Source organism: Eucalyptus grandis, chromosome 6 (genome assembly GCF_016545825.1).
Source record: "Eucalyptus grandis isolate ANBG69807.140 chromosome 6, ASM1654582v1, whole genome shotgun sequence".
NCBI lineage: Eukaryota > Viridiplantae > Streptophyta > Magnoliopsida > Myrtales > Myrtaceae > Eucalyptus > Eucalyptus grandis.
The window spans coordinates 27,300,727-27,313,563 of NC_052617.1; the positions used below are offsets into that span (position 1 = coordinate 27,300,727).

The following is a 12,837-nucleotide window of genomic DNA, read 5'->3' on the forward strand; positions in this document are numbered from 1 at the left end:
ACCTACTTCAAGATTCCGCTAAATAATTTTTCAGCTAAAACAAGTCGTTTTTATTTCACTTAAATCGCATGGGCGCCACGCTATATTCTTTCAACGTCCATTTAGATGAATTTTTAATGGTTCTTACTAATGGAACTTGAATGGAAGGTAAATATATCACATAAATTTAAATTTGAAATTTTTTGTATCACAAACAAAAATAGTTATAAGTGTCAAAATGAATAAAATTCAAAATTTTCTTTTTGTGGCTTTTGTAATTTCCAAATGGGATACATCCCGTCTTAGGCAAAACGGGATCGACCCTGCACATCTTCAAATTTTCAACATCGGCCTAGCAAAAGCTTCTCCGGAAAGACAGAAAAAGCATGGGAGGTTCGCGTGATTCGTGAACTTCGTCGCTGAAAATCGTCTCCTTTTCTTGGAATTGTTTTGGATAAAAATGTTGGGGGTTTGCTGATCTATGTAGCCACGTGCCAACGTTAGTTTTGTTTATTCCGACGTTGATTTAAAAAAGACGAGCTCAGCTCAGTACTTTCCAGGAAATGAAGGTCTCCTCGTCTCCGACTTTTTGTTTTATGTCCTTGTCCGCCTCTGCTTCAATGGCCAACCAAGAATGGCGGCTATCTTCGTGTGGTGAGGCTTGCGCCCCACGTTATCCCTTTGCCCAAGGCAAAACCCCACTTTCGACCTCCTCTTGCGTTAGTGGACCAGCAGGCGCGAGCGCAAATGGCGACGAATGGCGCACAAATTTCCGCTGACTCACGTGTGTATAAAAACAACGCCAATCCTCCTCGTTTCTCCCGCACAACATTATTGTTTCAGAGACTCTTCTCCCGAAGCACCAGGGCCCCCCCGCACTCCCAGGTCGCAGAAACCCCCCACCAATCCCCCGAAATATTGGGACCTTTTGATTCACGAGAACAGGTCACCCTGACCCTCTTCTCTCCCTCCTCTGCTCTCATGTCCTCAGGTAGCGATTTCCTCGTCCAACCCATCTTTGTTCATGGCTTTTCTGGTTCTCTGCACCTGGTGCTGTTGCTTGCCCTGCTCGTCTCGTGGGTTTACAAGAAAATAAGGGCAGGGCATGGTGAGGGTCCAAAGGGGAGTCGCGGGAGGGGGAGAGGTGTCTTGTATAAGCTGACTCTTTGTTGGGCCCTGGGCGTGTCTCTGTTCAATCTCGCCTTGTGTGTGCTGAACTATTTTTATTGGTATAGAAATGGCTGGTCGGACGTGAGACTGGTCTCCCTTGTGGATTCAGCTGTCACGACTCTTGCTTGGGGGCTGATGTGTGTTTACCTGCACGGTCGCAACTCTGATTCTGGCGAATCCAAGTTCCCTTTCCTGTTAAGAGTTTGGTGGGGCTTCTACTTCTCTATTTCCTGTTATTCCCTTGTTTTAGACGTCATTCGATATGAGAAACACGTTGGCTTGTTGCCGGTTCGGGATTTTGTATCCGACGTAATCTCTGTCTTGACCGGTTCGTACTTCTGTTATGTGGGGTTCTTCGGGAAAAATGAGGTTGAAGAGAACCTCCTTGAAGAGCCCCTTTTAAATGGGAATAATTTGATTTCAAGTAATAGGGATGGTGTGGGGTTGAATAAGTTTAGAGGGAGCGATGCGGTAACCCCTTATTCTAGAGCTGGTATACTTAGCATAGTTACTTTCTCTTGGATGAGTCCTCTTATTTCCATTGGGAATAAGAAAACCTTGGACCTTGAGGATGTTCCTCAACTTGATTCTGGCGATAGTGTGGTAGGGGCTTCTCAACACTTCAGAAGCAAGCTTCGGTTCAATGGTGAGGCTAGCGATAAAGTGACTACGTGGAGGCTGGTGAAGGCATTGTTCTTGTCTGTGTGGAGACAAATTCTTTCGACAGCAGTTTTTGCGCTTCTTTATGTGTTGGCTTCTTATGTTGGCCCATACCTCATTGATACCCTTGTTCAATTTCTTAATGGGCGACGCCAATACAAAAATGAAGGCTATTTGCTAGTTTCAGCCTTTTTAGTGGCGAAGCTTGTTGAGTGCCTGTCACAGAGGCAATGGTTCTTCAGGTTACAGCAGGTTGGGATTAGGATGCGAGCAGTGGTCGTTGCCATGATGTATGACAAGGCATTGACCCTTTCGTGCCAGTCAAAACAGGGCCATACTAGTGGAGAGATCATCAATTTCATGTCTGTTGATGCCGAGAGGGTGGGTGACTTTGCTTGGTACATCAACGACCCATGGATGGTGCTTTTGCAAGTAGCTTTGGCTTTGGGGATCTTGTACAAAAATCTCGGACTCGCCAGTATTGCAGCTTTCGTGGCCACTGTGCTTGTTATGTTAGCAAATGTTCCCTTAGCTAAGTTGCAGGAGAAGTATCAGGACGGAATGATGAAATCGAAAGATAAAAGGATGAAGGCAACTTCAGAGATTCTCCGGAACATGAGAATTCTGAAGCTTCAGGGATGGGAGATGAAATTCTTGTCGAAGATTTTTGAGCTTCGAAATGCCGAGATAGGATGGTTGAAGAAGTTCGTTTACACTCAAGCAATGACCTCTTTCGTTTTCTGGGGCGCACCCACCTTTGTTTCCGTCGTCACTTTCAGCGCATGTATGTTGATGGGGATCCCGCTTTCTTCTGGAAAAATCTTATCATCCCTCGCAACGTTTAGGATCCTCGAAGAGCCCATCTACTGTCTTCCTGACTTGATATCAATGATAGCTCAGACAAAGGTCTCACTCGACAGAATAGCATCTTTCTTGTGTCTTGATGATTTGCAGAATGATGTTGTCGAGAGGATTCCTCAGGGAATTACTGACACAGCAGTTGAGATAATTGGTGGGAATTTTTCCTGGGACTTGGCTTCGTCTAATCCCACACTTAAGGACATAAATTTGAAGGCACAAAGGGGCATGAAGATCGCTGTTTCTGGTACTGTCGGCTCAGGAAAATCAAGCTTGCTTTCCTGCATTCTGGGAGAAATGCCAAAGATATCTGGGACCCTCAGGCTGTGTGGAACTAAGGCTTATGTCGCTCAATCTCCATGGATTCAGAGTGGCAAGATCATCGACAACATCTTATTTGGTAAGGAGATGGACAAAGAGAGATATGAAAGGGTCCTTGAAGCATGCTCCTTGAAGAAGGATTTGGAAATTCTATCACACGGCGATCAAACAGTCATTGGAGAGAGAGGAATAAATCTGAGTGGTGGACAAAAGCAAAGAATTCAGATTGCTCGTGCGGTCTACCAAGATGCGGACATTTACTTATTCGACGACCCTTTTAGTGCTGTGGATGCTCATACAGGATCTCATCTCTATAAGGTAACCTGCATGTACCTGCTAATTCCGAGTTGTTGGCACTTGGTAGAATTGCAATACGCATGCAGCCTCACACTCATAGAAGCACATATTTGTAGATGGGCTAATTTTTTGTCTTTCTTTTTGGTTCTTGGAGGCAGGGTAGTTCTTTTAAGGGCCTCCCTCCTCACTCTCTCTCGCGAGATTTGCCAAACTTTGTTTCGTTGCTGCATGCATTGTGTTTGTGTTGAATTATCCTGATTTTTAGGAGCTGATTATTAGGAATATTCAATCCTGATTTTTTGGGTCTTAATTATTAGGAAATAGCTGTAAATAATTAGTTAGGAAATGCTTTATTAGTATCCCTTGATTTGTGGGATTATAGCTGTATTATTTAGATATATTTTTTCCTAGTTTTTGGTTCTGTTTTTTCCTAGTTAGTACTTGTAGAAGTCCTATAAATAGCTTTGTAATCTTAGTACAAAAATATAGAGAATTATCACAATTCTTTTCTCTAAATTCTTCATGGTATTAGAGCATTAGGCTCACTTTTCTAGGATAGTGTTGCAGTGCATCCTTCATTGATGCAATAATCTTCCAATCACAGCCTTCATTGCTGGATTTGTCTCTTTAACCCCATAACAATCTGATCGCAAATGTCATTGTTGTGATCCCTTGAGCTATATTTTTCCCTCTTCGCTTCTAAACTTGTCCCTTTTTTTTTTTGCCCTAAAAACCTTATTCACCTGCAGCCTTTACTACTTCTGTTTTTTTTTTTTTTTTTTTTTTTGTTCTTCCTTTCCAAGTACTTTCTTTGTGCCTAGAATTATCCATGTCTGAGACAAAATTGATTGGAGATACTTTGGGTCAAAATGAGGAGGCCAACACCAACCATATGACTGGAGATCTACAAAATGTGGAGCAACTTATAGGCTGAATGAAAAGAATTATCTCAAATAGTCACAATTCGTCATGACCTATTTGAAGGGTAAAGGAAGACTCAGCCATTTTCTTGGAACAAGTCCAACAGCAGAAGATCTCACGTTCAACGCATGTGATGAGGCAGATTCAATGATCATGTCATGGCTTTGGGATTCAATGGATCCGGACATAAGTGATACATGTATGTTTCTCAAAACTGCAAAGGAGATTTGGGATTCTATTCGCAAGACTTATTAAAAGGCTTGAGATGCAGCACAAGTATATGAAATCAAGGTAAAGACAAGTGCAAAAAAACAAGGGAGCAAAACAATGACGAAATATGCCAATTCCCTTCAAAATCTATGGCAAGAACTCAATCATTATCGAGTATTTGAGATGAAGTGTGCAAATGATGCTGTAACTCTAAAAACCTTCATTGAAAAGGATCAAGTATATGATTTCCTGGCAGGTCTTAATTTTGAATTTGACCAAGTCAAGATTCGGATACTTGGAAAGGAAGAAATCCCTTCTTTGGAAGAGACGATCTCTCTAATCCGGGCAGAAGAAAGTGGAATGGGAATAATGCTAGAGCCTTAAGCTATGGAAAGCTTAGCATTAGTAACTCGTAATGCGTCAACACAAGAAAGAGGAAAGGTGGATGCTTCGAGGCCAACGTGGAGGGATAATCGAGATAGTTTGTGGTGTACCTACTGTAAGAAGCCAAGGCATACAAAGGAACGCTGCTGAAAACTGAATGGCAAACCCACAACCTCAAGCCGAGAGTGGGGAAACAAAGGAGGACAACCAAGGCCCCAAGCTCATCTAATTGAACAAACCAGCCAGCAAATCAGTCACAATGAAGGACAGGTGAAAGAATCATTTAGTAGTAAGGAAATAGAAAGAATTAAAGGGCTTTTAGGGTCTCTTGATAAACCCTCCGGTTAATGTTCCTTAGCACGCTCAGGTAAGTCTCCATTCTTTTTTTGTCTAAATGCCTCAGAAAAACTTTCAAGTGAAGCTTGGATAATAACTGACCCAAAAAAAAAAAAAAGCTTGGATAATAGACTTAGGTGCCACTGATCACATGACTCACACTTCACATTTTTTTAGTACCTACACCCTATGTCCAAGCAATAGGAAAATAATGGTGGCAGATGGTTCTCTAGCCACTGTTGCAGGAGTTGGTGATATCTATATTACACCTGTTCTCACTCTAAAAGATGTCCTTCATGTGCCAAAACTATCAGCTAGCATAGTCTCCATACAAAGGCTCACCAATGACCTCAAATGTTATGCAATTTTTTACCCTACCTACTAAGTTTTTAGGAACAACATTCAGAGAGGAAGATTGGACTTGCTAAGGAAAAGAATGGGTTGTACTATCTTGAGACGCCAAGGATTTCGAAGAAAGTCATAAACAATTCTCCCTTATCATTTCTTAGTGCTTCAAATAAGGATGTCATTTGGCTTTACCATTTTCGTTTTGGTAATCCATCTTTTCGTGTCTTAAATATCATGTTTCCATCCTTGTTTAAAGGATTAGATATGAGTCAATTCCAATGTGCTACTTGTGAATTTGCTAAGCACATCCGTGTATCTTTTCCTATAAACAACAAAAGAAGTTCTCATCCTTTTGATTTGATTCACAATGACATTTGAGGACCTTCCACAAGGCTCGATGGTTTGTTTCTCTAATCGATGATTGCACTAGGGTCACATGGATATTCTTACTCAAACACAAATCTGATGTAAGTAGTATTATTCCTAATTTTAATTCTATAGTTCAAAATCAATTTGGAGTTAAAATTAAGAGCTTTAGATCAAATAATGCTAGAGACTACTTTAATAAGATCTTGTCAACCTATTTCCAAAAGGAAGGGATCATCCATGAGAGTCATCGTGTGTAAACACACCACAACAAAATGGGGGTGGTTGAAAGGAAAAATGGTCATTTGCTCAACACTACTCGAGCATTGTCGTTTCATGGAAATGTCCCTACGTCTTATTGGGGGGAAGCTGTCCTTACATCTACATACATGATTAATAGATTGCCATCAAGAGTATTAGATTTCAAAACTCCTATGGCAATTTTTTCTAGTTTTTATCCCCATTTCAGGACAACAAATAATCTCACACCTAGAGTCTTCGGTTGCACCTCATTTGTACATGTTCATAATCAGCAAAGGGGAAAACTAGATCCTAGAGCAATCAAGTGTGTCTTTCTTGGTTACTCCTCTACACAAAAGGGGTATAAATGTTATCATCCTCCTTCTCAAAAGACCTATATATTAGTCGATGTTACATTTGTAGAAAACAAACCTTACTTTCCACAGTCTTATCTTTAGGGGGAGAAGTCATTAGTTGAAGATAAAGACTTTGACGATCTTAATCTTGACTTACCTCCTAATAATCTTCCAATCTGAGCTCCCACTTTTGGTCAACCAATCCCTAATCAATCGACTCCTAACCAATCAGCCTCCAGCTCTGATTAACAGGCTCCTCATGAGTCAGTTCGTGCTACTTCAATTCCAGAACAAGAGTCCACTCCCATATTTCCCCGTATTTATGACTCTATGAGATTTCCTCAGGTATACTTAAGAAAGATAGCTGTTCCAGACCAAACACAAGTTCAAGATTCCCATCCGAATTTTGCAAATGAATTTCCGGTAAGTTCCAAATCTCCTTTGCATAAATAGTCAATTGATATGCCATAAAATGACTCGCGTCTTCCCATTGCTGTTAGAAAATGTACTAGGGAGTGCACAAAGCGACCCTTATATCCACTATCTCATTATGTGTCACTTGACCACCTATCACTATCTCATAAAAATTTCATTGTAAGTCTAAACACCATTTTTATTCCAAATACTTTATCTGAGGCATTGTCTAAAGAAGAATGAAGGAATGCAATGAGAGGAAATTGATGCCCTAAAAAAAAAAAAAAAAAAAAAACCAAACTTGGGAGATTGTTAAAAAAACCTAAGAGAAAGAATCTTGTGGACTGCAAATGGGTTTTTACCTTGAAATACAAAACTGATGGTTCTCTTGAGATATATAAAGCACGATTGGTGGCAAAGGGTTATACTAAGACCTATGGAGTAGATTATTAGACATTCGCTCCAGTGGCAAAGATGAACACCATGAGAATTCTACTCTCTTTGGCGGCTCACTTTAATTGGCAACTTCAATAGTATGATGTGAAGAATGCATTCTTACATGGAGACCTAGAAGAGGAGATCTACATGAGTATTCCACCGGGATTTGAAAGAGAAAAGACAAGAAACAAAACATGTAGCACTATATGGGCTCAAGTAATCACCTAGAGCCTAGTTTGGGAGATTTTCCAGAGTTATGAAAGCTTCAGGCCACAAGCCAAGGTGATCATACTCTTTTCATTAAGCATTCAACAAGAGGGAGAGTGACATCACTTCTAGTGTACGTCGATGATATTATTGTCACAAGTGACAATGATGAGGAGAAACAGCAGCTAAAGCAGTGTTTGATTAAAGAGTTTGAAATAAAAGATCTAGAAAGACTCAAATACTTTCTTGGCATTGAAGTTTCTTACTCTAGACAAGGAATTTTTGTCTCACAACAGAAGTATGTGACTTCTCTTGAAGGAAACTAGAAAACTAGGTTGTAAACCAGTAGCTACACCTATTGAGCCTAATAAAAGGCTTGGGGATGCAAAGGAAGAACTTGTTGTAGATCGAGAAATGTATCAAAAATTGGTCGGGAAACTCATTTATTTGGCTCATACTAGACCTGATATTACCTATTCAGTAAGTGTGATTAGTCAATTTATGTATGACCCAAGAGAATCACACTTACAAGCTGTCCATCGAGTGCTACATTACTTAAAAGGAAGTCCCGGAAAAGGAGTCATATTTAGAAGAAATCAAAAACTGGTGTTGCAAGCTTATACCGATACTAACTATGCAGGATCCATGGTGGATAGAAGGTCCACATCTGGTTATTGCACATTTCTTGGCGGAAATTTAGTGACTTGGCAGAGTAAAAAATAGAATGTAGTTGCAAGATCAAGTGCTGAATCAGAATTTCAAGCAATGGCCCAAGGAATATGTGAGCTATTATGGCTTAAAATCATCCTAGAAAACTTGAAAATCGAGTGGGAGGGTCCTATGAAGCTGTATTGTGACAATAAATCAGCAATTAATATTGCTCATAATCTCGTACAACATGATAGGACAAAGCATATTGAAATTGACAGGCATTTCATCAAAGAAAAGATAGAAGAGGGGTTGATCTGCATGTCCTACATACCTCTCGGAGATCAACTAGCTAATGTGCTAACCAAAGGACTTAATGGTGGGATCATTCACGAAATTATCTCCAAGCTGGGAATGGAAGACATCTATTCCTCAGCTTGAGGGGGAGTGTTGAATTATCCTAATTTTTAGAAGCTGATTATTAGGAATATTCAATCTTGATTTTTTGGGTCCTAATTACTAGGAAATAGCTGTAAATAATTAGTTAGGAAATGATTTATTAGTATCCCTTGATTTGTGGGATTATAGCTGTATTATTCAGATCTGTTTTTTCCTAGTTAGTACTTGTAGAAGTCCTATAAATAGCTTTGTAATCCTGGTACAAAAATATAGAGAATTATCACAATTCTTTTCTCTAAATTCTTCGGTTTGTGCTTTGGGAATTGACTACTAATTGAATTTGTATTTGATAGGAATGCTTGTTGGGCCTTTTACGTACCAAAACTGTGATTTACGTAACTCATCAAGTGGAATTCTTGCCCGCGGCTGATTTCATACTGGTGAGCAATTCACAAATTACAGAACCTGTTTTTCATTCATTCTAGTTGTAGAGTCACGATACAAGGCATTGTTCTTATTTTTCATCAGGTTATGAAGGATGGAAGGATTACGGAAGCAGGAAAATACAACGATATACTTCATGCAGGGACAAATTTCATGGAACTTGTAGGTGCACATGAGAAAGCTTTGTCAGAGGTAGATTCCATACAAGACACACCGGCAAATCGAGGATCTAGTAGCAGTGTTCAAAATGGCAGTGCGGATGCTAATGGGAAGATTCCCGAGGAGGACGAAAGCAAAGCTTCTCAGAAAGGTGAAGTCATCGACGATATTGGGACCAAAGGGCAGCTTGTTCAAGATGAAGAAAGAGAGAAAGGTAGAGTCGGATTTACAGTGTACTGGAAATACATCACAATGGCATATGGAGGAGCTCTTGTGCCTGTCATATTGCTGGCACATATTCTTTTTCAGCTTCTTCAAATAGGAAGTAATTATTGGATGGCCTGGGCGACTCCAGTGTCCGAGGATGTCAAACCTGCCGTTACAGGATCAACTCTAATAGCAGTCTATGTAGCTTTGGCTGCTGGCAGTTCTCTATGTGTTCTTGCAAGAGCTACTGCTCTTGCAATTGCTGGGTTCAAGACAGCAACCGAGCTCTTCAATAGGATGCACTTTTGTATTTTCCGTGCTCCAATGTCCTTCTTCGATTCTACTCCAAGCGGAAGAATCCTCAATAGGGTATGTATAATATGCTCGTTATGATATTGTTACAGGGGTATGTATTTCTTCGATTTAAGCTTGCAGAGGTCTCTCTTTTATCCAATCGCTTGTATTTTCGTTTGTGTTGACTACGATTATCCATGCGCAACTGCATCTATTATGGCGTCTTTTCTTTGCTTTTGTAGGCTTCTACAGACCAGAGTGCCGTGGATACAAGCATGCAATATTTAGTTGCAGCATTTTGTTTCACGATGATCCAGCTCCTTGGAATTATCGCTGTGATGTCTCAGGTTGCATGGCAGGTTTTCATAATTTTTATCCCTGTTATTGCAATCTGTGTGTGGTATCAGGTAATCATCCGAGCTCTTCCGATCTTTTTCTAACTGTCAAGAAGAGCAAAGAGGACTTGGCTTTCTTTCTTTTCAGGAGGATTGTTCTGGTTTTAGATGTATTCCGCTAGTTATTTTGTTTCCTCACTCATGGAAGGAGTGAAATGGTGACACTCCCATCCCAACCGTCTTCTCATAAAAGCCTTGAAATTTTGTGCTTGTTCGTCAAAGTCCTTTCACTTTTTTTCTCATGAGTGACAAACTGTTGGCACATCGTGAGCTTGAACGAGTATCTGTATACATTGGGTCTATGTAGATACTTTTGAATTTGCGAAAACATACACTGACTGAATTATTTTCGCATCCACAGCAATATTACATATCTTCTGCACGAGAATTGTCAAGGTTGGTTGGGGTGTGCAAAGCTCCAGTAATACAGCACTTTGCTGAGACAATTTCAGGAGCCACCACTATTAGAAGCTTTGATCAAGAATCACGGTTCCAAGATACAAATATGAAACTTGCCGATGGATACTCACGGCCCAAGTTTCATATTGCTGGGGCAATGGAATGGTTGTGTTTTCGCCTAGACATGCTATCCTCGATTATTTTTGGCTTTTCTTTGATTTTCCTAGTCTCTGTTCCTGAGGGATTTATCGATCCAGGTAAGAACTTTCTTTTAGATTTTCAAATGCTGTTGTATCTATTTAATTGTTTCTGGAACTTTTAACATTTAAATTGCTTCTTTCCTGATGTCTGAAGCCATTGCGGGGTTGGCCGTGACCTATGGGCTTAACCTAAATATGTTACAAGCTTGGGTGATTCGGAATCTCTGCACTATGGAGAACAGAATCATATCAGTTGAGAGGATACTGCAGTACACCAGCATTCCGAGTGAGCCCCCTCTTATATTAGAGGAAAATCACCCGTCAATCTCTTGGCCATCACACGGAGAGATCAACATTTGCCATCTGCAGGTACATGAAGCTTCTGTATCATCTCATATTACAGCTTTTACAATTCACGATTGACCTATTTTTGTGACAACCATGCGAAACGTAGGTCCAATATGCTTCACACTTACCCCTTGTTCTGCGGGGAATTACATGCACTTTGCCTGGTGGAATGAAAACCGGGATCGTGGGGAGAACTGGAAGCGGTAAATCAACCCTTATGCAAGCACTCTTCAGGATTGTGGAACCTGCAGCTGGTCAAATCATGATCGACAATGTCAATATTTCCTTGATTGGACTGCACGATTTGAGGTCTAGACTGAGCATAATCCCTCAGGACCCAACCATGTTTGAAGGAACCATAAGAAGCAACTTGGACCCTCTGGAGGAGTACACAGATGAGCAGATTTGGGAGGTTTGTTCATTTCCTTGCACAAGTTAAAATAACATAAGAGGCAGATTTATCGATGATGTCGGTTAACGAGGTTTCTGCAAATTTTAGGCCCTGCATAAGTGCCAACTTGCAGAGGAGGTCCAGAAGAAGGAAGGAAAATTAGATTCTGCTGGTAAATTTTATTCCCTTTTCCTCCTGTGACTGCTCTTTTGTGGTTCTCCTAGATGCATTTATATGAAGAGGCATTTTAATACAATTCCTGGAAGTTTAACTGATCATGTAGTTTGCAATATCCTTTACATCGTACATTAATCAATCTTCGCATTATCTCAAGATTTTTGGACAGGCATGAAAAGCACTAAAACATAAGTTTGATGTTTCCAAAAACACAAAACAATATCTTTGATAACCTTTTCCACCGTCTCTTTTTCATAGCTGTTATCTATATTTGTCATTATGCAGTTATTGAGAATGGAGAGAACTGGAGCATGGGTCAGAGGCAGCTCGTGTGTCTTGGGCGCGTGCTGCTCAAGAAAAGCAAGATCCTAGTGCTCGATGAAGCTACCGCATCCGTTGACACAGCTACTGATAATCTGATACAGCAAACTCTGAGGCAGCACTTTGCTGACTGTACAGTTATAACTATTGCACATCGTATCACTTCTGTTCTTGATAGTGACATGGTTCTTGTTTTAGATCATGGTCAGTATCTTTTAACGATTTCTCCTTGCTCTTGCTGTCGCATTCTGCATTAATCTTTTCTTAAGTGAAATGATACGAGCTCTCTTGATCCACTGTGCAGGGCTGGTGGAAGAATATGATTCTCCGAAGAGATTACTGGACAACAAGTCATCGTCCTTGCGCTGCTGGTGGCGGAATACACAATGAGAGCAACCTCCAATTACGGGAATTAACTGGAATGCAGTATGATTGCATTGGAATAGTTCCTCTGATGATGATGAAAAGTGTGACTGGCCTTCTATGTCATCTGTCATGTTCTTGTTTTATTATAGGCAAGTCATTCTTGATTGGTTGCTGTAGTGTATGAGGCTACTATGAGAGAGTAGGCATAAATTAAGCTCGAGGAAGGCTTAAATTACACTAATGTTGTCATGCATGCAATCTTAAATGTACTTTAATTGCGGGCTTCAGATTGCTTAGGAGAAAACTCACTAATGCATTTGATGTACTTTTTGATGGAACTGGCATTCAATAAATCGTCTACTTGGTATTTTGCTTCTGTTTTCATGGGTAACATCATTAGTTAATCAATCTTGGAATGAGCTGATTCTTGTTCCACCACCTACCAGGTGGCGTCGGCAATGATAAGAGATCAGTCATCGATGGAAGAAGAGAACCGACTCTTCGAGAATAAGATTATAAATGTCTTCATTTAGTTGTAGACTCTCAGGACGGATCCCCATAGCGCTTGCAAATCTTGTGCATTC

The 12,837-nt window shown here is 40.5% G+C and overlaps 1 protein-coding gene across 1 annotated transcript; it reads left to right on the forward strand.

Annotated features, from left to right (window-relative positions):
* Positions 1-699: 699 nt before the first annotated feature.
* Positions 700-12,629, forward strand: LOC104449142 (ABC transporter C family member 3). The gene is given in 11 exon segments (XM_010063180.3): positions 700-3,306; positions 8,906-8,992; positions 9,081-9,731; positions 9,899-10,063; positions 10,413-10,707; positions 10,805-11,019; positions 11,105-11,410; positions 11,498-11,561; positions 11,852-12,091; positions 12,192-12,245; positions 12,248-12,629. Coding segments are annotated over 11 exon segments (4,713 nt in total). The 5' UTR covers positions 700-726; the 3' UTR covers positions 12,304-12,629.
* Positions 12,630-12,837: the final 208 nt, after the last annotated feature.